Here is a 23,681-nt window from a genome sequence, read left to right as displayed (position 1 = left end):
ACTCCTGTGGCCGGCAGGCCTGGAAGGAGCACGGGGCAGACTGGCTGCACATGTGTGTCCCAGCACAGTCTCAGAGCACAATGCTGCATGTGGCTTCTGCAGGGCCAGGCCCCAACACCTGTCCCTCAAGTGGTCCTAGAGGGACATGCTGTCCTGGCTCAGTGCCACCTAGAAATCAGAACTCTTCCAAGACAAGGTGTAAGGCTCTACATAGAAACAGTGGCTGAAGTCCAGCTAAGGAGGAAGCTACTGCTCACCTGTCACTCAGGGGTCACTGAGGAAGCACCAGGCAGGGGATGGTGGCAGAGGGCTTGAGGTAAGGCCTTGTCAGGGACAACTGTGTCAGCGTCGAAATCTGGGTGGGCAGGAAGTCTCTCTCTCACGTTACCCTGAAAACAGCCTGCTATTTGGCTGAGTGGAAACCGTCAGGGACCTTCCTGCCTGGCGCATTCTAGGGGAGCAGGCATCATGCCTGCCACTCCCGTCCACACGATGCTGGGGGCCACGGCAAAGTGGAGACCCTCCTGGCTTAGCTACAGGTTTGGCTGATCGGCAGTGACTAGATGTGTGTTGAGGTCTGTTGCCACAGCCAAAGGCAACAGTGCTTCTTGGCTGGACTCAAGGGCTGGGAGGTGTGGGGTCACGGGCTCCTGCCAGGAGGACACTGTGCCTTCTGCGGGGGCAGCGCCGTGGGCTGCCCTCATAGGACAGATGTCAGTCCACTCCCACGTTCCTGGGAGAGCCTTGGAGTCACCGCACACTGGCCTGGCCCCAGGGCTTCTGCTCAGCCACCTGCGTTTCACTTTACCAAAGAGCTGAGCAAGCAGCTGACACTACCACCAGAAGGAGGAAGTTTTCCAGGCAAAATGCCTGAGAAACTTCCATCTAGAGACCTGGGGCACCCCATGCAAAACCAGGACCCAACCAACCTCATATGCACTTGAAGAGCACCCAAGCTCTCCTCTCACTGGCCTTCTTGGCAATAAAGGGGAACTGAAAACCAAAAGACCATGACAAAATGGCTTGTAAACAATTGGCTTTATTTGTCACTTGATCACCTTAACTCAGTTATGCCATTTTGGCGTCCACAGTGACAGTCCCCTGGAAGCTGAGGTCAGCCCCCACCCACCGTGATCACTAAGCAGAGCCCGAGCCGTGCAAGGCTGCGCTGAATGGTTACAGGCTGCAGGCAGAGCTGCGGGGCTCCCTGCATGCGGCCCGGTGCCCTCCAGCCCACAGGCGCCAGCCCAGGGACTGCTGCCCTGCCCCCAGAGGCCGCAGCGTCCCCACGGTGGGCCCGTGCAGATCATGTTTGTGGGGGGCGTCAGTTCTCTGCTCAGGACTGGGTCTGACAAGGCCACGTGTGATATGGTGGTATGCCCTGGACCAGGGGTCAGCAGACCTGCCAGGCCCTTCCTGGTTCTGCTGCTGACCTGCTGCGTGGCTTTAGGCAAGTCGCTTCTTGTCCCTCAGCCAGTCTGTTCCCTGGTTAGCAATGCCAGTGAGGTCTCCTGGGAGCCCCTCCTGACTCAGACAAGCGCCAGGTGTGCCACCTCTACTGAATTGTGACCATGGCTCTGTGCTTCGAAGGCCACTGTGTGCCTGTTGCTGGTGGGGTGTCTGTCTCCACAGGGCTGCGCTGGCCCCTGATACTCCCTTCTTAGAACTGGGGCATCCTCCAGGGAGAAGCTGCAGGCTTGCGGCACCCGGCTCTGCCGCCCCTGCTGCCAAGCCCTGCCTGCCCCGACAGGGGCCTCCCGAAAGGCCTTAGGAAAAGGTTCCAACTTCTAAGATCTAGGTCACCTATTATTGGGAATAGAACTTATTTTAAATGTAACTGGGAATCTTTTTATATCAAACCACGGAAGAACTTACCAAGACAACCAGCTCAGACCCTGACTTCCCCTGGCTCAGGCTGTACTCTCCTCTCTGCTGGGCGGTGCTGGCAAAAGTCGAGAGGAGACTGGCGGCAGCTTGTCATTGACTTTACGTGCATTTGGTCCTAAGCACAATAAAAATGTTCTAACAATACGAGTGGGGAGTTTTCAGCCTAGAAAGCAGCAGTGGCCTGTGAACGCCAATCGCTCTTTCCACCCTCTGAGTGCCGGCCACGTGCCTCCCCTCTCTAGGGGTAAGAAGAGGAGTGAATGAACCAGGCAAGTCCAGTGACAACTGACTGGAAGAAGTGGACAGACAGACATCACTTCAAGGGTCCTCCACACAACGTCTACCTAGCTCGGCCAAGTGCAACTCTGTAAAGCTGCTGAGTCCTGGCCTCGCTCGGTCAGAGGATACAAGCTGCCTGAAGACAGAGATGGCAGAGCCAGGCTCACTCTGTTCTTTTTGGACTCAAAGCCCGACTGGAACAGTAAATAAGAAGAGCCAAGAGGCACGTGCAGAAAAATTAACAGATGGCCCAAGCAGATGACCTGGGAAATTCATCCCTCTCTTTTGGAAAAAGCTCTGTCCTAAAAAACTACTTTTAAAAGAAAGAACAATTGTGTCTTCGAGAGAAACAGTTTTAAGCCAGATACGCCTACCCGACTGGGAAGGGGACATGCTGGCGAGCTGCCCACACCCACCAGCAAACACAAGATCTGCCCCCAGCCTCACACCCCACGCCACAACGAACAGAGACATTTCACAGTGTTTGTGCTTCTCTCCAGGGCACCCCCTGCAGGGGGGAACGGCGGAGGCCACTGCGGCCGCAACGGCACTGAGAAGGTGCGAAGGTTAAAACAAAAGTTACGTGGACACTTGGGGACAGTGGTTTACCACCCCCACCTCTGGCAGTGAGCTGAATAAACGTCACTTCTATAGTTCTTTTGCCAATGCCAGAATGAAAAGCAAAATTTCAAATTGGAAAATTTCTAGGACTTTACAAAGTGGAATGAAAGAATACGAAATTATGAAACAGAAGTCCGTACGCCAGAGCAGCACGCGCTGTGACGAGCCCCCTCGGAGAGGCTCTGCTGTCCCCTTCCTCAGCAATTCCGGGCACGCCTCCTCCCCCTGGCCCAGGGGAGACAGGACTCAGAAGAGAAGGGCCCCCATGCTGCCGACCTCGCTCTGCTCCTTTACGAAGATCTCGAAGTACTGGTAGATGATCGTGACGGCGAGCAGGATTCCGGTTCCAGACCCAATGGCGCCCAGGAAGTCAGCCAGGACAGAGAGGGCCCCGATGCAGAGCCCACCGAAGGCTGCAGCCGTGGGGATGTATCTGGGGAGCGGGAGACAGGTTAGCTGTGTGCCACCACGCAGAGCCCTCTAGCCTGGCCGGCCCCGACCCAGACCACAGGACGGGGCTGGGCAGGCCAACAGGCTTACCTCCGACTTAGGGACCCAATTCCCCTAGAGCTTCCTCCAGTGTCTCCTACAACTTCACATGCTCACATGCCCTGATGGCCTAGATTAGGGCTGTGCTGTCCATAAGTGGCCACAGGAGCCACACGTGGCTAGTGAAATGTGACTAGTGTAAATCGAGATGCTGAAGATGTTACTTGAGATTTTTGAAGACAAAAACGAAAAATCTCGCATGATTTTTCTTACGTTAATTACAAGTTGAAATGACATTCTCAATACAATGGGTTAAATAAAATGTTAGTAAAATTTATTTTACCAGTTTCTTTTTATTTTTTTATTACAATATAATTGATGTACAACATTTTACTAGGTTTGGTGCATCTTTTCACTCTTTTTAATGTGCGAAAATTTCCAATTTCACATGTGATTGGCACTCTTTTTTCTACAGAGCAGCACTGTGAACCTAGAGGCTTCAGAGAATGCCAATGAAGAGAATGAACAAAATTGCCTACCGCACCCGCCGGGGTCAGAGATCCATCTGAAATCTGTAATCCTGACTTTTCTTGCGGTTGCTTCCCTCAGGGGAGGCGAGCAAGCTACAGCCCACGGCACGAACCTGCTGTGCCACCTGACTGTAAACAGAGCTTTACAGGAACACAGCCACAGTCACTCCTTTACATACTGTCTGTGACTGCTTTCGAGTGACAGTGGAAGAAATGAGTAGTTGCGACAGAGACTAAAAAAACCTGAAATACTTACCACAGCCAAGCCTGCTGCCCAAGAGGCAACTCCATTAGAAGTGAGCAGGAGGCACAGACTGCAAAGTGCCAGGAGGCATCCTGAGGGGCAGCCTAGACTCTTTCCTCCACTTCTATTTTGAAGTTCTTAGCTCCTGAGAAGTGGAAAGTGCTCCTCCTCTAACACCTCATCACTGCCTTATCCAAACTGGCCGAGTGCTGGGGGCCATCCTCACCCTGGAGAGGGCCCTCCCTCTGGAGCCCTCTTACTTTCCCATCATTAGTCTGCGTGACTTGCTTCCAAATACAACACCAGCTGCTTTTCTGTGGTTAGATGAACCCTCGTGTTTTTGCTTGGCCACTTGTGTTCTGACAGTCATTGAAAGAAGAGCCAGCAGCTGAAGAGGCAGCCTCGTCTGTACGTCCGCCGGCCACCTGCTTTATCTCAGGCCTGGACGGGACTGCTCCTTCAGTGGAGCCTTTCAGTCAGGCTGCTGTGACCTCACAGCCGCCCGCCTGCCCTCTGAAGCAGCGTGGGCCTCCTCCTGGAGTGCTCCCTCCGAACCCTGTGTGCATGAGCACAGGTGAGGTCCCGCTGTGCCTGCTGGCCATCTTGCTCAGTCAGTACCCTACCACACCATCTTGTGAGCGTCTGGCCACAAGCTTCTGTCTCCCTCTCCAGTGGCTATCTCTTTGAGGAGAGGGGCTCCAGTGTCTAGCACTTAGCAAACTCATAAATATTTAAAGACAGAGGAACCTTTTCTATCCCATAACCCAAGGATAAGACTTAATGAACCAGAAAGCCCTAAGCACTATCAGATGCTTGATGTGTAAGAAAACCACACACAGAAGGAAACCACTGGGACTCAGGGCCAGCACTCACCGATTGAGTTCATGGACCATGGACGTCTCTCGGTGGCCCCTCATCACCATCTGCTGCTCCTTCAGCTGCTTTGCAACCTGTGTGATGGCCACCGAGGAGACAACGTTCAATTTTAAATTTGAAGTTGAAGGGAAGGTAGACAATTTACGGTGGCACTCACCACTCAGATTTCCCCTTTCCACACCCAACAATACTTACATAGACAACTTTAACATTGCTGCAGGGAAGTCATATGACCAAGTCTATCCATCTGGTGTGGCCCCAGCTTCCCAGATTGAGCACTACTTTACTGCTGGGCTCCAGCTGTGGCCATTAATGCTTTGGAACTGCCCCGTAATGAGGATGAGGCAGTCTGTGCGTTCACAGACCACTTTCTTAGGAAGAGATGACAAGTCTAGACCCCTCATACCAGTAACAGATGAGCACTCTTGTTTCCTGGAACCATTACCTCTCCAGAAACTATAACTTATACTTACATCTTTGGCAGAAGAGCCTGAGACCTCAATCCACGTTTTGGAGAAGAATGCACACGAGCCCAGCATGAACACTATGTACACAACGGCATGGACAGGGTCTTCTAGCACAGAGCCAAAAGATTCCGGAGGGGACAGGTAATAGCAAAGGCCACCAACTGGATAAGCACGTGCTGGACCCCCGGAAGACGTATCCTGGGAGAAATATACAGAATTCTGTGAGTGCCCCTTCATCATACCTTAGCATCAGGACAAAAATAATTCTGAGCAGACGTAACAGAATACAGTGCAATTTTCTTACGAAAAAGAAAATTTCATGTGCTAAATTTGTAAGGGCACAATCACAAAATATCTTTGGGTGAAATACTTGGTCATGGCAAGAACACAGAGGCAACTAGCCGCAGCACTAAACTGATTTCTTAAACCAGCTGTACTTACAGACCAGGTGCCCAGTAGGCTGACCAGCAGGTTGCCACTGAAGCGGGCTGACAACATCTGAGAAATGACGTACAGGTTGGACACCAAGGCGGACTGCAGGATGATGGGGATGTTGGAGGTGTAGAAGAGCTTGATCGGGTAGGTGTTGTACTGGCCTCGGTAACGGGCCGACTTGATGGGCAGGTCCACTCGGAAGCCCTGAGAAGCCAAACAGAACAAAATGCCTTCAACGCCTCGTTCTAACCGGCGACGGCCAGGCCCACTGCGAGCAAGCTGCCTCGAGCATCAGTTCCAGGGCTCCCACGCCCCTTCCTTACCCACCACTGCACTTGGGGGCACAGGAAGAGAAGGGTCCCAGAAGGACTGGCTTAAAAATGCACTGAAACAGCACAGGGGAACGATCCTGTCTTTGTCAGAAAACAAACTCTACCACGTTATATCCACATCCAGTGGAAGACACAGGAAAGCCTGGAGGACACGTGCCCAAATCCTCACAGTGGCTCTCTCTGTGGTGAGCTCTCTGTGCTCCCAGAGGGGCCCCAAGACAGGCACCTGCCTCACACCCCACAACAGCCCTGCAGGATGCTTTTCATCATAACCAGGAAAGCTAAGCTCTCATACGAATACAACCTCTCCCTCTGAAACCTTTGCAGAATACAAAGGGTTTCTTTTACATTTTTACAAACTTCCAACGCCTAGAACAGGGCTCAGAACACAGAAGAGTTATAATAAAATCTAATGATCCAAGCGCAAATACTTGCCTAGCCCCTAAAGGGTTAGCTTGTTATCAATCAGGCGCCTGACTGAAAGGCTCCACTGAAGGAGCAGTCCCATCCGGGCCTGAGAAAAAGAACTGGCCGGCGGACATACAGACGAGGCTGCCTCTTCAGCTGCTGGCTCTTCTTTCAATGACTATCAGAACACAAGTGGCCAAGCAAAAACACGAGGGTTCATCTAACCACAGAAAAGCAGCTGGTGTTGTATTGCGAAGCAAGTCACACAGACTAATCATGGGAAAGTAAGAGGGCTCCAGTTGGAGGGAACCTCTCCAGGGTGAGGATGGCCCCCAGCACTCGGCCAACTTTGGATAAGAGAGTGATGAGGTGTTAGAGGAGGAGCACTTTCCAGTTCTCAGCAACTAAGAACTGAAACATATTTCTTCTTTATCTGCAGCTAAGCCCAACCCACAGGAACATGATTTCAGAGATGTTGGATCAGGCTTAATTTTGTTTAGTTCAGGCAAGTCGCCATGATCCAATGGAACACACTCACCTAGCTCACACGGCATTTGCTCCCTTCAAATGCCACCTCATCATTTCAATATGATACCATGATAGACTTGGCACCCTGGGGTGAAGGTGGGGGATGTACACATGAAGGCATTCTGAAACTTAAATGCGGACCACCAAAACTCCCAGGGGTTGGATCTGGACACACCTGGAAATAGATGACCACTGCAAAGACAAAGATGGTGGCGATCAGATTCATGAGGTTGGGGAGATTCTGGCGGTAGAATGCCTCTCGAAGGGCTCGGACCTTGTCAGTGCGTGTGGCCAGTAGATGGAACAGTGCAATGATGGCACCTTCAAATTCCATTCCTGTTGGCAAAGAAAGGGACACATGATAAACAAACAGCTTCTTAGTGGCCAAAATAGGAAAACAGAATGAGTATACAATTCACTCCTATAACCAAGGGCTAGAATGGAGTGTTCTCATCCCTCATTTCTATTTCTTTTGTAGAGATTTCAACCCACAGAAGTGCGTTATTCTACCTTTTTTTTTTAAGATGGGCCCTGAGCTAACATCTGTTGCCAAGCTTCCTCTTTTTTTCTCCCCAAAGCTCCTCAGTCCATAGTTGTATATCCTACTTGTAGGTCCTTCTAGTTCCTCTATGCGGGACCCTACCTCAGCATGGCTTAATGAGCGATACTAATATCCACGTCCAGGATCTGAACCAGTGAACCCTGGGCCACCATAGCAGAGAATGCAAACTTAGCCACTCGGCCACAGGGCCGGCCCTATTCTACCTTCCTTTTTTTTTTTTTTTTAAATTTGAGTTCATAATAGTTTACATCATTGTGAAATTTCAGTTGTATATTATTTCTTCTCTGTCACCACACAGGTGACACCTTCACCTGCTGTGCCCACCCCTCACCCCCATTCCCCTGGTAACCACTGAACTGTTTTCTTTGTCAATGTGCTTGTTTATATTCCACATATGAGTGAAATCATCTGGTGTTTGTCTTTCTTAGTCTGGCTTATTTCGCTAAGGATAATACCCCCCAGGTCTTTCCATGTTGTTGCAAATGGGATGAATTTGTCTTTTTTTCCTGGCTGAGTAGTATTCCACGGTGTACATATACCACATCTTCTTTATTCAGTCATCAGTCGATGGGCACTTGGTTGTTTCCACGTCTTGGCCATTGTGAATAGTGCTGCGATGAACATAGAGGTACACATGTTACTTTGGATTGTTGATTTCAAGTTGTTTGGGAGAGACCCAGTAGTGGGATAGCTGGGTCATATGGTATGCCTATTTCTAGTTTTTTGAGGCATCTCCATACTGTTTTCCATAATGGCTGCAGCAGTTTGCATTCCCACCAACAGTGTATGAGGGTTCCCTTCTCTCCACACCCTCTCCAACATTTGCTATTTTCAGTCTTAGTGATTACAGCCATTTTAACAGGCATAAGGTGGTATCTTAGGTGTAGTTTTGATTTGCATTTCCCTGATGACTAGGGATGTTGAACATCTTTTCATGTTTATTGGCCATCTGTGTATCTTCTTTGGAAAACTGTCTGTTCATCTCCTCTGCCCATTTTTTGATTGGGCCATTTTTTTGTTGTTGTTCAGTTGTGTGAGTTCCTTATATATTATGAAGACTAACCTCTTGTCAGATGTTCCATTGATCTGTGTGCCTGTTTTTGTACCAGTACTATGCTGTTTTGATCACTATGGCTCTGTAGGACATTTTGAAGCCAGGGATTGTGATGCCTCCAGCTTTGTTCTTTTTTCAGTATTGCTTTAGCAATTCGGGGTCTTTGGTTGTCCATATGAATTTTAGGATTCTTTGCTCTATTTCTATGAAGAACGTCACTGGGATTCTGATTGGGATTGCACTGAATCTGTAGATTGCTTTGGGTAGTATGGAGATTTTAACTATGTTTATTCTTCCAATCCATATGCATGGAATCTCTTTCCATCTCTTTATGTCATTATCTATTTCTTTCAATAATGTTTTATGGTTTTCATTGTATAAGTCCTTTGCCTCCTTAGCTAAATTTATTCCTAGGTACTTTATTCTTTTTTTTCGCGATTGTAAATAGAATTATATTCTTGAGTTCTCTTTCTGCAAGTTTGTTATTAGAGTACAGAAATGCAACTGATTTTTGTAGGTTGATTTCCTACCTTGCAACTTTACTGTAGTTGTTAATTATTTCTAATAGTTTTCCAATGGATTCTTTAGGCTTTTCTACATATAAGATCATGTGGTCTGCAAACAGTGAGAGTTTCATTTCTTCACACTCTGGATTCCTTTTATTCTTTTCTCTTGCCTAATTGCTCTGGGGAAAACCTCCAGTACTATGTCAAATAAGAGTGGTGAGAGTGGGCATCCTTGTCTTGTTCCTGTTCTCAGAGGGATGGCTTTCAGTTTTTCCCCATTGAGTATCATGTTGGCTGTGGGTTTGTCATATATGGCCTGTATTATGCTGAGGTAATTTCCTTCTATCCCCATTTTGTTAAGAGTTTTTATCATAAATGGCTGTTGGATCTTGTCAAATGCTGTCTCTGCATCTATTGAGATGATCATGTGCTTTTTATTCCTCATTTTGTTAATGTGGTGTATTACATTGATTGATTTGTGGATGTTGAACCATCCCTGTGTCCCTGGAATAAATCCCACTTGATTATGATGTATGACCTTTTTGATGTATTGCTGTATTTGGGTTGCCAATATTTTGTTGAGGATTTTTGCATTTATATTCATCAATGATATTGACCTGTAGTTCTCCTTTTTTGTGCTGTCCTTGTCAGGTTTTGGTATCAGAGAGATGTTGGCCTCGTCAAATGTGTTAGGAAGAGCTCCATCTTTCCTAATTTTTTGGAATAGCCTGAGAAGGACAGGTATTAAATCCTCTCTGAAAGTTTGCTAGAATTCCCCAGGGAAGCCGTCTGGTCATGGGCTTTTATTCTTTGGGATGCTTTTGACTACTGTTTCAATCTCTTTCCTTGTGATTGGTCTACGCAGATTATCTATTTCTTCTTGATTCAGCTTACAGAGGTTCTAAGAGTCTAAAAATTGATCCATTTCCTCTAGATTGTCCATTTTGTTGGCATATAGCTTTTCGTGGTATTCTCTTATAATCTGTGGTATCTGTTGTTTCTCCTCTTTCATTTCTAATTTTCTTTATCTGAGCTTTCTTTTTTTCTTTTTAAGTCTGGGTAGGGGTTTGTCAATTTTACTTATCTTCTTAAATAACCAGCTCTTTGTTTCACTAATCCTTTCTACTGCCCTTTTTGTTTCAACAGCATTTATTTCTGCTCTGATTTTTATTATTTCTCTCCTTCTGCTGACTTTGGGCTTGCTTTGTTCTTCTTTCTCTAACTCAGTTAGGTGTAGTGTAAGATTGCTTATTTGGGGTTTTTCTTGTTTGTTGAGGTGAGCCTGTATTGTGATGAATTTCTCTTAATACAGCTTTTGCTGCATCCCGTATGAGTTGGTATGGTATGTTTTCATTTTCATTTGTCTCTAGATATTTTCTGATTTCTCCTTTAATTTCTTCAATGATCCAATGATTTGTTCAGTAGCATGTTATTTAGTCTCCACATCTTTGTCCCTTTCTCCCCATTTTTCTTGTAATTAATTTCTAGCTTTATAGCATTGTGATCAGAAAAGATGCTTGTTATTATTTCAATCTTCTTAAATTTATTGAGGCTTGCCTCGTTTCCCAACATATGGCCTATTCTTGAGAATGTTCCATGTGCACTTGAGAAGAATGTATATTCTTCTGTTTTTGGATGGAGTGTTCTAATATGTCTATTAAGTTCATCTGGTCCAGCTTTTCATTTAATTCCACTGTCTCCTTGTTGATTTTCCATCTGGATGTTCTATCCATTGACGTGAGTGGAGCGTTGAGGTCCCCTCCTATTATTGTGTTATTATTAATGTCTTCTTTTAGGTTTGTTAATAGTTGTTCTATGAATTTTGGTGCTGCTGTGTTGTGTGCATAGATATTTATGTGTTACGTCTTCTTGATAGACTGCCCCTTTGATCATTATCTACTGCCCCTTTTTGTCTCTCTTTATCTGTCTTATCTTGAAGTCTGCTTTGTCTGATGTAAGTATTGCAACACCTGCTTTCTTCTGTTTGCCATTGGCTTGGAGTACTGTCTTCCATCCCTTCACTCTGAGCCTGTGTTTCTCATTGGAGCTGAGATGTGTTTCCTGGAGGCAGTATATTGTTGGGTCTTGTTCTTTAATCCATCTAGCCACTCTGTATCTTTTTACTGGAGAATTCAATCCATTTACCTTTAGGGTGATTGATATATGAGGGCTTAATGCTGCCATTTTATCACTCGTTTTCCGGTTCTCCTTCGGTTTCTCGTCCTGTGTATTTTGGTCTACCAATTGAGTTACGTAGTTTTTAATGTTGTGTTTCTTTGTTTTCTCCTTATTATTTGTGTCTCTGTTCTGCTTTATTGTTTAGTGGTTACCCTGTGGTTTGTATTCAAGATCTCATGGATAAGATAGTCTCTTTTCTGATGACATCTAATTTCCTTAGGCTAAACCGATTCAGTCCCTTTCCTCTTCCCCTTCTAAGTTGTTTTTCTCACATCTTATTCTATCTTGCGTTATGAGTTTGTGGTTAAAATTACAAGATTTTCTTTGGTTTTGGTGTTTTCCTTCCCGTTGTCTTTAATGCTACACTTGAGTATGTGCTATCCTGCTCTGATTCTGCCTACCTACTTAACTCCTTACTCCGTGCTTTGTAACCCCTTTCTCCCTTTTTTTTTCTTTTTCAGGTATGAGGGCCTTCTTGTAGGGGGGCATCTCATGGCTACAAACTCCCATAGCTTATGTTTGGGAATGTTATTATTTCTCCATCATATCTGAAGGTTATTTTCGCTGGATAGGGATTTCTTGGCTGTAAGTTTTTGTCCTCCAATGATTTGAATATGTCATTCCAGTCTCTCCTAGCCTGTAAGGTTTCTGTAGAGAAATCTCCTGAAAGCCTGATAGGGGTTCCTTTGTAGGTTATTTCCTTCTGCCTTGCTGCCCTTAATATTCTTTCTTTGTCATTCAGTTTTGCCAGTTTCACTACTATATGCCTTGCAGTAGGAGCATCACCAGCTCTGAAGTGCAGGCTGCCTGACAGGTGGGGTGTGAGCTCTCTGCTCCATACACTGACTGGGCAGGCTGAAAGAACAACACACAGCCTATCCAAATCGGAGCTCACACCCTACAAGAAGGTGCTGGAAGAGGCAGACCTTATAACAGATCCAGGAAAAACACAGCTGGGAGGCAGAGCAAGCTTTCAGAGGGACCCAAAGAGCAAGAATGGGTCCTAGACCTGAGGATTAGTCAGCAGAAGGACAAGTGAGAGGAAGCTGGGGAGCACAGGGCATTGATAAGGCCTAGAAATCTCATAAATTTTCAAGAAGTTTACTTGAAAAAAACCAAAAACCCAAAAAACAGCTAAAGAAAGAAAGGAGAACCTTGCACTAAAGAGTAACCTTTGCTGTTCCAGGACAACATAACTATCCCACAATGGAAGTCTGGCACTTGCACAGGAAGCCAGCGCTACATCCAGAGCTGTGGTCTCTGTGGGCAGGCAGGGGTACTGCTATCAGTACCATGAGGTGTGCCTCAGTACCGCCCTGCAACAGCACTTTCCTCAGATTTCTAACACGTGATGGGGGAGCCCCTGCTGCTCCTGCCTCTGGCTTTCCTGGACCACTCAGAGATAACGGCATCACCACAGGTTTGTTCTAAAGCTTCTAGGACATAGCTTCTGTGAAAGAAGCACTCTGTCCTATCATTGCTTCCTCATCTCAACCTGTGATGCTCTTTCCTTCCCTTGTTTCAGTTGTGTGGCACCATTAGCCTGTCTCCCTAAATGTATAGAATTCAGGGATCTTAAAGCTTGAGCCAGGACAAGCTCTTATTTCACAAAGGATGACACCTAGGTTGCCTGGGAAGAAGGAACTTGTTCACGCTCTGCCCACTCTCAGCACTGCTCCCATTACCTCTGTGATCTCAGCTCCGACTACCCTCTGGCTTGTTTACTCTGCTCTAGCCACACACGCTGACCTCGAACATGCCAGGTACATTCCTACCTCAGGGCCTTTGCACCTGCTGGTTCCCCCGAAATGGAACATTCTTCCCTCAGACAGTCATAAGGCTCCCTTCCCCTTTTCAGGACTTTGCACCAACTGGGTGAGGCCTTCCTTGTTATGCAGAATAACCTGCAACAACCCTCCTGGCACTTCCGTCTTCTTCCTCTGCCTCATTTTTCTCCTGGGTACCTGTGGTAACACCTGACACCCATATAACACACGCCTCACTCACTCTGTGCTCCCAGTACCCAAAGCAGTACTGGGCCCTCAGTAGGCACCTAATAAAAATTACTGAATCACAGCAATGCCAGCATTAGGTTTCGGTTCTCCTAATTTTTAACATAGTTACTTCTCAAAATTCACTATCTGCTGAATCTCTGGGAACAAGACAGGGTTTCCAAGTGCTATGGCTACTTCGGGGCAAAGCTGTTTTGTAGCTGCGCTGTCCCAAATAATCCCGTTTTAGGCTGTTCTCACCTGCACAGGGAAGCAGCAACAGTTACTCTCCCAGACCTGAGAGGGGCTCAGTCAACCGTGCCTCTCCACATCACCAAGCTAACCACAGCCGAGTTCAGATGCAGCTGCCATGCTGCCTTCTCAGCTGTGGGCTTTGTGACTGCTGCCCTTCTCCAGGCTCCTCGAGACCCGCTCTTCTCCCATCCCCTCCACCATGAGCACGGTGCCCTCAGTGTCACTCACTCAGTGCCCATGCACAGGTGGCTGCAGAATCGCCCTTCCCAGCTGCGCCTTCTCTCCAGCCAGGTCCCAAACAGTGTCAGTTCACATCATGACACTTACTTTAAAGCCAGAAATAAACTCACCTTTGCTTCTCAATTTTCTGTCATCTTGAAAGAGCCCCCTGTGTCCCATGTCTTGCCTTCTTTTCTCCTAATGCCCTCACTCAGTGCTTTCCTTCCGACAGGCTGGCCTGTCAAAGCTGGGTGACTGAACAGTTACAACTGCTTTTTCTGCCTGTCGTCCCTTCCAATCCAGGGTGAATCCTTCCTTCCAAACTCCAGTTCCCATCGCCTCACTGGCCTGCTCCTGAATGGAAGGTGGCTTCCTGGCTGGTACTGCCGGGCCTTTACTGACCGCCCTCTCTTGGCCTCCGCTCCAGGTATCACTTCCTCATAACTCAGGACGTCTCCCAGGACAGACATAGTGACGTCCTTGTCACATACCTGCACTCCTATCCCTTCAGCCTCCTGCCTTTTCATGGCTGTCCCTGAAAAACCCTGCCTTCACCCCAGCTCTCCCAATTTGCCTTGGACTTCCTAAAACTCCAGGAAGTGCCCAGGGAAGAATCAAACCTGATCCTGCCTACTCTTCTCTGAGCTCCCCTGGCATTTCCTGCATTGAGCAACACTCTTCTTTGTAATTTCTTGGGCACATGTGGCCTTCATTTTCCTGGGAACCTACTTTCAGTCTCAGTAATGAGATTATATGGTCTCTGGAGGCCAGGGACTCTCCAGCATTCAATTCAAAGAAAGTACTCAAACGTGCATGAACATTTGTCTCTCACAGGATTCTTCTGAGTGACTATCATATTTAGTGATGGAAAATGCAAATTCCCACCACATCACTTCCCAAGGAAGTGAGTCATACTTCTCCATATGTTTGGAAATTTTTATTAAAAACATCCTCTGTAACAAGATTTCCTTGGCACTCTTGGTGGGGATAACACAGAATACTAACATTTGATATGCATCTGCTGTGAGCCAGGCATCACGTAACTTCATGTTTTTTCTCATTTAATCCTGCCAAGCAAGGCTCAGAGGTAGAGGAGTTCACCTGAAGCCACTCAGGCACTACCAACGGCTACAGCCAGGATTTGAACCCAGGTGCTGAACTCCAGGTTCAGGCCTGTTTCACAAAGTTGCCCCTTGCATGACCAAGCGTGTTGGCTCAGTGATTTCATTTTTAGAAACTTATTCACTGGGAGCAACTGCCAAAATATGTAAAGATGATTGTATAAGGATGTTCACTGTTTCACTGTTGTAATCACAACAAAAACCAGAAATGGCCTATATGTCCAGCAGAAGACTACTGGTTAACAAACGCTGCTCCGTCCTCACAATGGAAGTCCATGCTGTGCTAAGAAAGATGAGGCAGGATTACGTATTCTGGCACGGCAAATGTCCATGAGATATTCTTATATGACAAATGCAAGTTATGCATCATCATGAGCATAAGCCTATGTATGTTTAAAACAATTCTGCAGACACACACAGAAAAGTCAGAAGAGATGTACCTAAAATTGAGGCAATTTTTCCTTCAGATGGGGACCTTTCGTCTTCTGCTTTGCACATGGTGGTGCTTTTCCCTGTCCTCAGGAAAGCCCAGGGCCCTTACCTCGGCCAGTGTTGACAGTAGTGGGGCTGAACGCCTTCCACACAATGGTCTCGCAGATGTTAGTGGCAATGAAGAGGGAGATACCAGAGCCCAGGCCATACCCTTTTTGCAGAAGTTCATCCAAAAGCAGGACAATTAAGCCAGCAACAAAGAGCTGTAAAAATGAAAAAACAAAAGTAAAGAAATCTGAATAGCCTGCATCACTGTTCCCCACGGGTGTGGTTCTTTCCTTCCTCAGGAGCTGGTCTCTCGGACACAAATGCCACAGGCTGAGTAGACCCGGGACAGCAGAGCACCCTCTGCTGAATGCAGAGCAGACGCACGACTCTGGCCTCTTCTCAGTAAAGGAGTTTCTTTTATGCGTGGCTCAGATTCGTTATTTGGGAAGCAGGAGTGAGTGTGAGGGGCTACTGAGAAGCGGGGAGGTTAGCATAACAATTACCTGAATGGTGATTAACAGGCAGATTCCAGCACCCATTTCAGAAGGGTCCCCGTACATTCCTGTCATCACATACACGATAGACTGGCCAATGGTAATGATCATGCCAAATACTAGAAATTGAAAGAAAACTGTGTTCTCAAAGTGTGACATTACATGGTTGTAGGGGAAACAGTTACTGAACACCTCTTCTGCGCCAGGCACTGGGGAGAACTAAGACAAGAATAGTGACACTGCCTCCAAGGAGCTCGGTCCCAGAAACACTCGACAGTCACAGTGTCAAAGTACATGATAACTCAAATGCCTTTTTTTATTTTTTTAAAGATTGGCACCTGAGCTAACAATTGTTGCCAATCTTTTTACCCCCCTGCTTTTTCTCCCCAAATCCCCCCAGTACATATTTCAGTTGTGGGTCCTTCTAGGTGTGGCACGTGGGATGCTGTCTCCACATGGCCTAATGAGCAGTGCCATGTCCGCGCCCAGGATCTGAACCAGCAAAACCCTGGGCCACCAAAGCGGAGTGCATGAACTTAACCACTCGGCCACGGGGCCGGCCCCTCAAATGCCCTTGAACAGAATCACGCGAGCTCTTCCACTTCCCCTTCTCCTAAGTGCACTTTCCATTCAGTGACAGGAGGAGGAAAAGAGTTGAAACACGAAAAATCTAGTTTTAGGAACGGTGAACCAGGGAGTAGAATCTACGAAGATGTCATCCTGAGGCACAAAATTCGGCGATGTCACCAACCTGCAGCACCCAAACTCAGGTCAGGTCACATGGGTTCTGGATGGCTCCTGAGTGGAACTACACACCCAGGCCACCTCCAAAGGCTCCTCAGCCAGACACAGAATATTAACTCTGGGATAAAGCGATCCCTTTCCAGTTTGTATTTAATGTATTTTCTAAGGAAAAACCTCACAATGCTGTCAATTTAGTCATTAGCCCCATTTTCTCTGCTACAAAGCTCTTTTGGTCTAATAGAAGCTTTTCGTAGACTGTCTTTGTTTCTTAGACTGTTATATTTCGTTGTTAGGCACAGTGAACTGACACATTTTATTGATTTCACAATACTAGATGGATCTGTGTAAGTGTGAGTCTGGGCTTCAATTTCAGCTTTTCTGGTTAGTTTGTCACACAAAATAAAATTTTACTCCAAAGTACCCATCAAATATAGTCCCTATTAGACTTTTTAAAAAACTGCTCAATAACCCTGAATTCTTAAGGCAGAAAAAATTTAAAAAGTTGTCAAGACTAAAGAGAAAAAAGATGATTTGTGCTTTTGAGAAATAATGCATGTATATATTTTAAAATCCTGATTTGTGTCTGAAACCGACAAGTTTAAATCAGTCTTTCTCACTCAATTATTTAGCCTACTAACTTAAGAAGATCTGTAAAACATGCCAGTGTGGAAGAAAATACGACTGGGTAGGAAACTAACTATGATTTCCTAATCAATATATTTCAGTTCACAGCCAGAGGCCGAACATTGGTAATTCTGATGACTGGTCATTGTTACTAGTGACACTTATTATTTGCCGTAAGGAAACACCATTATTATCCCCATTTTTACAGATGAAGAAACTGAGACATAAGAGCTGTCACCTAACTTTGTCCAGTCACAGAGCCAATAAACAGTAGAGCTGGGTTGAGAGGATCACATTTCCCCTAAGTTGAATCCTTTTAAACTCCCAGAAGAAAGACTAACAGTTACTATGTGCCAGGCACTGAGCGATGTTTCACAAACATTATTCAACTGTGTCCTTACAACAGCTTGGAAGAGCCCTTCCTTCTAAGTGGTAAGGCTGTTGTGGCAGGTGGCGGGGAAGACCTCCAAGCCCTGCCCCTTCCACTCCACCACGCAGCTGCGGTGCCTTGAACCACCCCCTGCCCTGCCCAGCCTCTCCGGCTCCTTGCACTCCACTCTCCCAGAAATGCTCCTGCATTAACACAGGCCATGGAGCACCTGCGGGGCTGGCAGGCCAATGAGATTACACCAGACAAAGAAAAACCATTTTGATGCCCCAAACTTTACAGCAAATTCAAATTCTCAACTATAGACATCTGAACATTATTTAAAACCTCACGTACGCTTTTGGGCTCCATTGAAGAGGGCTCGGTCTTTTGGGGTGTCACCAACTTCAATTATTTTGGCGCCAGCCAAGAGCTGCATGATGAGGCCAGAGGTGACAATGGGAGAGATACCTAGCTCCATCAGTGTGCCTTGAAGAAAAGGAGAGGTAAAACACAGCCATTATTAGCTTGGAAAAGCAACAGATTATTAAGAAAATGAATGAGCAAACTTTGTGTATCACTTACACAAATCCAATGTGTTTCAGATTGCTAGCAGCATTAATTTAGAGTAACTCCAAAATATCAATGAGGAGAAGATCATTCAGTTCATTCTACTCAGTCTACCAGTCGACATCTTATTTTGTTTAGGAAGTCACATGGTGTTTAAACAGATTGCCGCATTTAAATTCACCATAAACAGATTCATTCTGGTTTTACAGAGATAAGAAAGGTTCGTCTCTTCATCAGTTAATAAAAGACGATAACATTCAAATAATTCTGAGAGTCCGGAAAGGAGATCTGTACAACTGTATCTAGTTATGAATAAACCTCTACTTCCACTGATTTGGAACTTAATTTGAACTATATTTTTAAAATGAATTAATAAAAAGCAGCATGAACATAAACATTCAAAATCCTCCCCTCCAACAGGTAACTGGTTAGAGCACACAAAACACTGACATATTTTTTAACACACATATATAACCTATAGACAGGAAAAAGATGCAGCTGAGAAACAAATTACATATTCTAAAGAATGTTAGCAAAAACAGGAGAAACACAGGTAGAAACGTCATCACTTCAGTTGTTTAAAAAGCATTCTAGTTTTTCCATGTTTCTTTTAATTCTCTACGATGCAGACTTATTATTACAGGTTTTGTACTGCATTCAGACGCAATTCTAACAGGACGATATGCCTCGGTGCTAAATTTGGCATTTACTAAGGCTATTCAGCACAGCACACTGACATTCTTCCAAACACTCAGCTCCACATAAGCCCAAAGCCCACACTGTACAGAGAGGCACAGAGAGCCAGAGTCCTACCTCTGTTGGAGGCTAGAATCACTCTTATCCAATAGAAAGGGTCGGCTGAATCTGAAGACATGATACCGAACAGGGGGATCTGGAAACAAGCAGAGGGAAAGGGAGTCAGTGCACTTGTCTCCAGCCCACTCTCGTCCCCCGACCCTGGCATGGACCCTGAAACCTGTGCTTACCTGGCAGCATACTAAGAAGATGAAGAGGGTGATAGCAGTCCACAGCACTTTCTCCTTAAATTGAATCTACAGAAGAGAATCAAGTAAGGCAACAAGTTATTTTCATGAGCAAATTAATAGAAATGGACTCTGATCAGACCCCTTTCTCTGTTCACCAAAGAAGCCAGCCTTCAACACCGCCAAACCACACACTAAACCTAAGTACGTGTATTGCATCCTTTCCACAGACAAGGTACATATGCAAGGACCCCATTTAATCCTCACACTACATAGCGTTATCATTATTTTACAATGAGGAAACCGAGCCTTAGAAAGGTGAAGTAATTTGTCCCAAATCCCACAGCTGAAGTGAGTCTGAGGCCAAAGCATGTGCCCCTAACCATCCATGTTAACAGTTTACGATCAGACCCAAGATCAAAGAATGCTGCAATAGAAAAGGATTCCTAAACCAGAGAAGCCTTTACGACATACAAACAAATCACTTTTCATTTTAACGGGTTTTGTAATTGACAAAATGTTACTATTCTGGAATAATACTAATACTAGTGATACTAGCTGGAATCAACTAATTTGGAATCTGTGATTGTTTATTAGCATATTTTCTATGAATTAAGGGTAAAACAACATAATAAACAACATGGGAGGGAGGGCATGGTTAACCTCCTCACTAACTACTACTAGCATCTGTTCAACATCAATTCTTTTCACATCTCCTCATCTAAGTAGGATAGGTGACAATTCACCATCCGTTTACAGATGACTCATTAAGTATGATTAGAAAAGTTTAGGGGCCGGCCCCGTGGCCGAGTGGTTAAGTTCGCGTGCTCCGCTTCGGCGGCCCAGGGTTTCACCGGTTGGATCCTAGATGCGGACATGGCACTGCTCATCAAGCCACGCTGAGGCAGTGTCCCACATGCCACAACTAGAAGGACCCATAACTAAAAATACACAACTATGTACCGGGGGGCTTTGGGGAGAAAAAGCAAAAATAAAATCTTTAAAATAAATCAAATCTTATTTAAAAAAAAAAAAAGAAAAAGAAAAGTTTAGATGACTCTAGTCCAAGGTCCCTCTGGTACTAAGCAGTAGAGGGAACTCTTCCAGGTCTCCTCTTCTAAAACTGAGTGTTTTCACTAGTACTTGCCACCCACACTGCGATAATGGCTTTAAAGAGCTTAAAAACCAGCAATTATTGTGCAGACTAAGAATTTTGATACGGAAATATCTTGCGAGCAACAGTATTAAGTGAATAAAACTGTGTTCTTAAAAAATACTTTTTAATTTGAGGGGCAGGGAAGTCTAAGTGAGCCCCGAGTCCTGGCTCTCTGGTCGGAGGAGCTGCAGGCCACAACACGACAACCACACGAAGGGGTGGGAATTCAAGGTTCAGATACTCCATAGGAAATTGGCGCGAATTCATGGAACTCTTCTTTTGAGAAGCTCCGCCTTCCCGCCTGTCACGTTACCACACCAAGAAATTAGAAGTAGGCCAAGGAAGGCAACACCACTTCAGGCTAACCAATAACATAACAAGCTTGTACTGAAATGATTCTTTATGGGAAAAAATGAGTGGGGAATTTTTACAAGACTCCTCATTTTTTAATAACTAACTCTCCTCTCCTGGATGCAGACGAACTCAACAGTGAAACATCATATATTATTTATCCACGTCTTGTCTACTCTACGTCTTACTAGCCCCTAAACCCACCCCCCCGGCCCACTCCCCTAGTTCACCCTCTCCTGCAGAAGCCTCTAAACCACCCTAAGCCTGCACCCTGCTTCCAAAGCAACTGTCTCAACTGTCCACCTTCTTCCTCGCCTCACCTACCCTTTCTGTCAATACTGAACTACATCTAACACCCTTCCACCCACGGGTCTTCTGTGCCTTTGCACACTCCACATTCCCTATGCCTGGAATTCCTTCTCCTCTCTTCAAGACAACGTCTACTCTTCCTTCAACACCACCATCAGACATCACATCCTCCAAAGTTAATCCCTCTGGAGCCACCGCTATACCTTGCACATATTTCCACTGCTCCATCCACCATTTAGCTACAAGGCCAAGGTCGCATAGCTATTAAGATGCCGTGTAAAGGGCGGGTCCCAGGCTTGCCTGCCTCCAGAGCCATGCGCTTTCTACTACGCGGGGGGCGGGGGGCCGGGGGAGAGCTCTGTATATTAGCCCATCAAAGGCAGGACTTACATGGGGCATTTATACAAAGCGATTTTAAGTTTAAAAAGAAAAATGTAGACCCCAAGAACCCAAGTGTCTATGTTGATGTTAAGCAGACATTCACATATGTGAAGGCATGAACAACCATCTGAAAAGAACGTGGAGACAAAACATACTACTACTCCCTCTCTTTAAGGTTAAGAACCCAGTGAAACTTTGCTCATCGCTTAACAGCTTTACTCACGCTGGCAACACTGCTATCTTGGCTGTAGCCGTGGAGCAGCGGAAATCCCGATGAAGACTCAACAGTGCTCTAGGCTTCTACCCATGTCTAACGCGCCTGCTGGAAAAGGCAGGTCCGCAAACTATCTTTATTCTCAGTAACGTGACGGTCTACAGAAGACAAACTCATTCGTACAGACCAGGGACTGTTCTTAGCTCCTTTTAGCAGCTGGATACAAAGAGCATCTTCTAGAAGAAACCCGACCCGTGACCTGCTCCTGTCGGAGGTGGAGAGGGTCACCCAAATGGAGGCCCTCGCCGAGCCTCGGAGGCCTTCCTCCCTCACGGCCGGGGGGCGCTCGGGCAGGGCAGGATTTGTTCCCAGGGAAGCAGCGACGAAAGACGCCCGAACACAGCACGACCACCAGGGTGGGAATCGCGCACCACCAGGCCCCGTCGACGAAGCCCAGCGCGCTCGGGGGAGGCGAGCGCCCACCTCGGCGCGGGAGCCGCGCGGGTCGGACCGCAGACTTCGAGCGCCAGCGCCGCGAAGCCTCCTCGACTCACCTTCCTCTCCGGCTTCTGAATTTCCGGCAGGATGACACAGAAGGGCTTGATGACTTCCAGAAATTTGACTTGACGGGAGAAACAAAAGAAGAGTTAGGGCTGGGAGCGCCGCCCAGGACGAGGGGGAGCGGACGGCAGGCGGCAGGCCGCGCGCGGGCCCCGAGGCGGCGAGGGGCGCCCGCCCGCACCGGGGAGGGAAGGGGGATGTGACCCGTCCCGGCGGCGCCGGGCCTACCCCGAGGGACTCACTCGCCATGGCGGCGGCTGCTTGGGCTCCGGGTCTCGCTTCGGCTCCGCTCTGCTGGGAGTGAGGCGACGCTGCCCGCCGCCGACCCTGCTCCGGCGCACAGCACCTCCGCGAAAGACACGTCAGTCCTAGCACCGCGGGAGCGGGCGGTTTGGGGCGGGGCCGGCCCAGGGGCGGGCCGCAGGCCGCTTCCGCTTCCTGCCACGCGCGGCGGGCCGGCCGCCGCGCCGCCTCCTCCGAGACCACAACTCCCAGCAGGCAGCGGGACTCCCGGGTCCTGTCGGGAAGAGGGTGCCCAGCCAGCTGGGCGAGGCGCGGGGAACTCTGGGACTGAGAGTGTGCGGCTGTGCAGACTTGGCAGCGCGAGAAGCGCGAGCTCGGTGGTGTGTCGCGCTTCGGGAGACGGGGCGGTGCGGGCTGGCGGAGGAACTGGGGCGAGCGCGAGGCTCTGGCTGCGCCTGCGGCCCTGCGAGCGAGGCAGCGTTCCAGTGACTTCCATACCCTTCACAGCACTTGTAACTCTTTGAACTAGTGAACAGCCACTAAGCTCCATTGAGCAGGGTCCTTGTCCCAGCGCCGACCACAGTGCCCGCACCCAGTAGGTGCGGCTGCTGGCCCGACGGAGCGCCCTCGTTTGTTGAGTCATTGGGCAAGCCCCGAAGCCTGCCCTGCGCTGGGCCCCGGAAATGACTCCTGCCGGGCCCTTGCCGTCTGAGAACGAACGGGAGGAGTTCTTGGAGAGGCCGACGGTCAGAGAGGAGCTGGGGCCGCGCAGGAAATGGTCCGGCCCGCGAGGGAATCCCGGAAGGCCTTCTGAGGCCTTGCTTTTGTGCCAGGCCTTGCCGGGTGCCGGCGAGCAGAAGTGAGGCAGGAGGGTGCCCCAGGCCGGGTAGCCCGTTGTGAGCAAGGCCTGGCGGTGTGCATGCCCTCCATCTCCGGGGAAGGAAGTCCTGTTGGGCCGGAGCACAGGCTCTGTGAAGGCGAACCAAGAGATTCGGAGTTCGTGGACCCATGGGCGGATGCAGGGATGCCGGCGGGGAGGGAGGAGTTTGTCTTCCGGGCGCGTGTGATCGCGGGGTGCGGGTGATAAGTGATCGGAGGAGACTCGGCGCTGCGGGCGGTGGGGGCGGTGGGGGCGCTGCTGCCGGCGGCCGGGGGAGGCGGCGTGGACCGGGGAGCGGGAGGTGCAGGTGTGCCGAGATGCTTTTTTGCGATGTTGGTTTAG

At 47.8% G+C, this 23,681-nt stretch overlaps 1 protein-coding gene across 1 annotated transcript; it reads right to left on the bottom strand.

Annotated features, from left to right (window-relative positions):
• Positions 1 to 1,023: 1,023 nt before the first annotated feature.
• On the bottom strand, positions 1,024 to 22,701 carry SEC61A1 (SEC61 translocon subunit alpha 1). The gene is made up of 12 exons (XM_070574571.1): positions 22,459 to 22,701; positions 22,210 to 22,277; positions 19,248 to 19,313; positions 19,075 to 19,153; positions 18,049 to 18,180; positions 15,966 to 16,075; positions 15,524 to 15,677; positions 7,272 to 7,432; positions 5,835 to 6,032; positions 5,400 to 5,591; positions 4,924 to 5,000; positions 1,024 to 3,220 (listed from the first exon to the last, which is right to left on the bottom strand). Exons 1-12 carry the CDS (start codon positions 22,463 to 22,465, stop codon positions 3,034 to 3,036), a joined length of 1,431 nt encoding a protein of 476 aa, XP_070430672.1. The 5' UTR covers positions 22,466 to 22,701; the 3' UTR covers positions 1,024 to 3,033.
• Positions 22,702 to 23,681: the final 980 nt, after the last annotated feature.

This window comes from Equus przewalskii, chromosome 15, assembly GCF_037783145.1.
Source record: "Equus przewalskii isolate Varuska chromosome 15, EquPr2, whole genome shotgun sequence".
Classification (NCBI taxonomy): Eukaryota; Metazoa; Chordata; class Mammalia; order Perissodactyla; family Equidae; genus Equus; species Equus przewalskii.
This window is presented reverse-complemented; position numbering and strand designations above follow the sequence as displayed.

What these genes read in the sequence shown, in the direction of transcription:
- SEC61A1 (XM_070574571.1), bottom strand. An exon ending in CAGGCTCTTCTGCCAAAGAT is followed by an intron (nt 5,001 to 5,399) that starts GTAAGTATAAGT and finishes GCCATCACACAG; the next exon opens with GTTGCAAAGCAGCTGAAGGA. An exon ending in ATGGTCCATGAACTCAATCG is followed by an intron (nt 3,221 to 4,923) that starts GTGAGTGCTGGC and finishes CCCGCTCCCCAG; the next exon opens with ATACATCCCCACGGCTGCAG.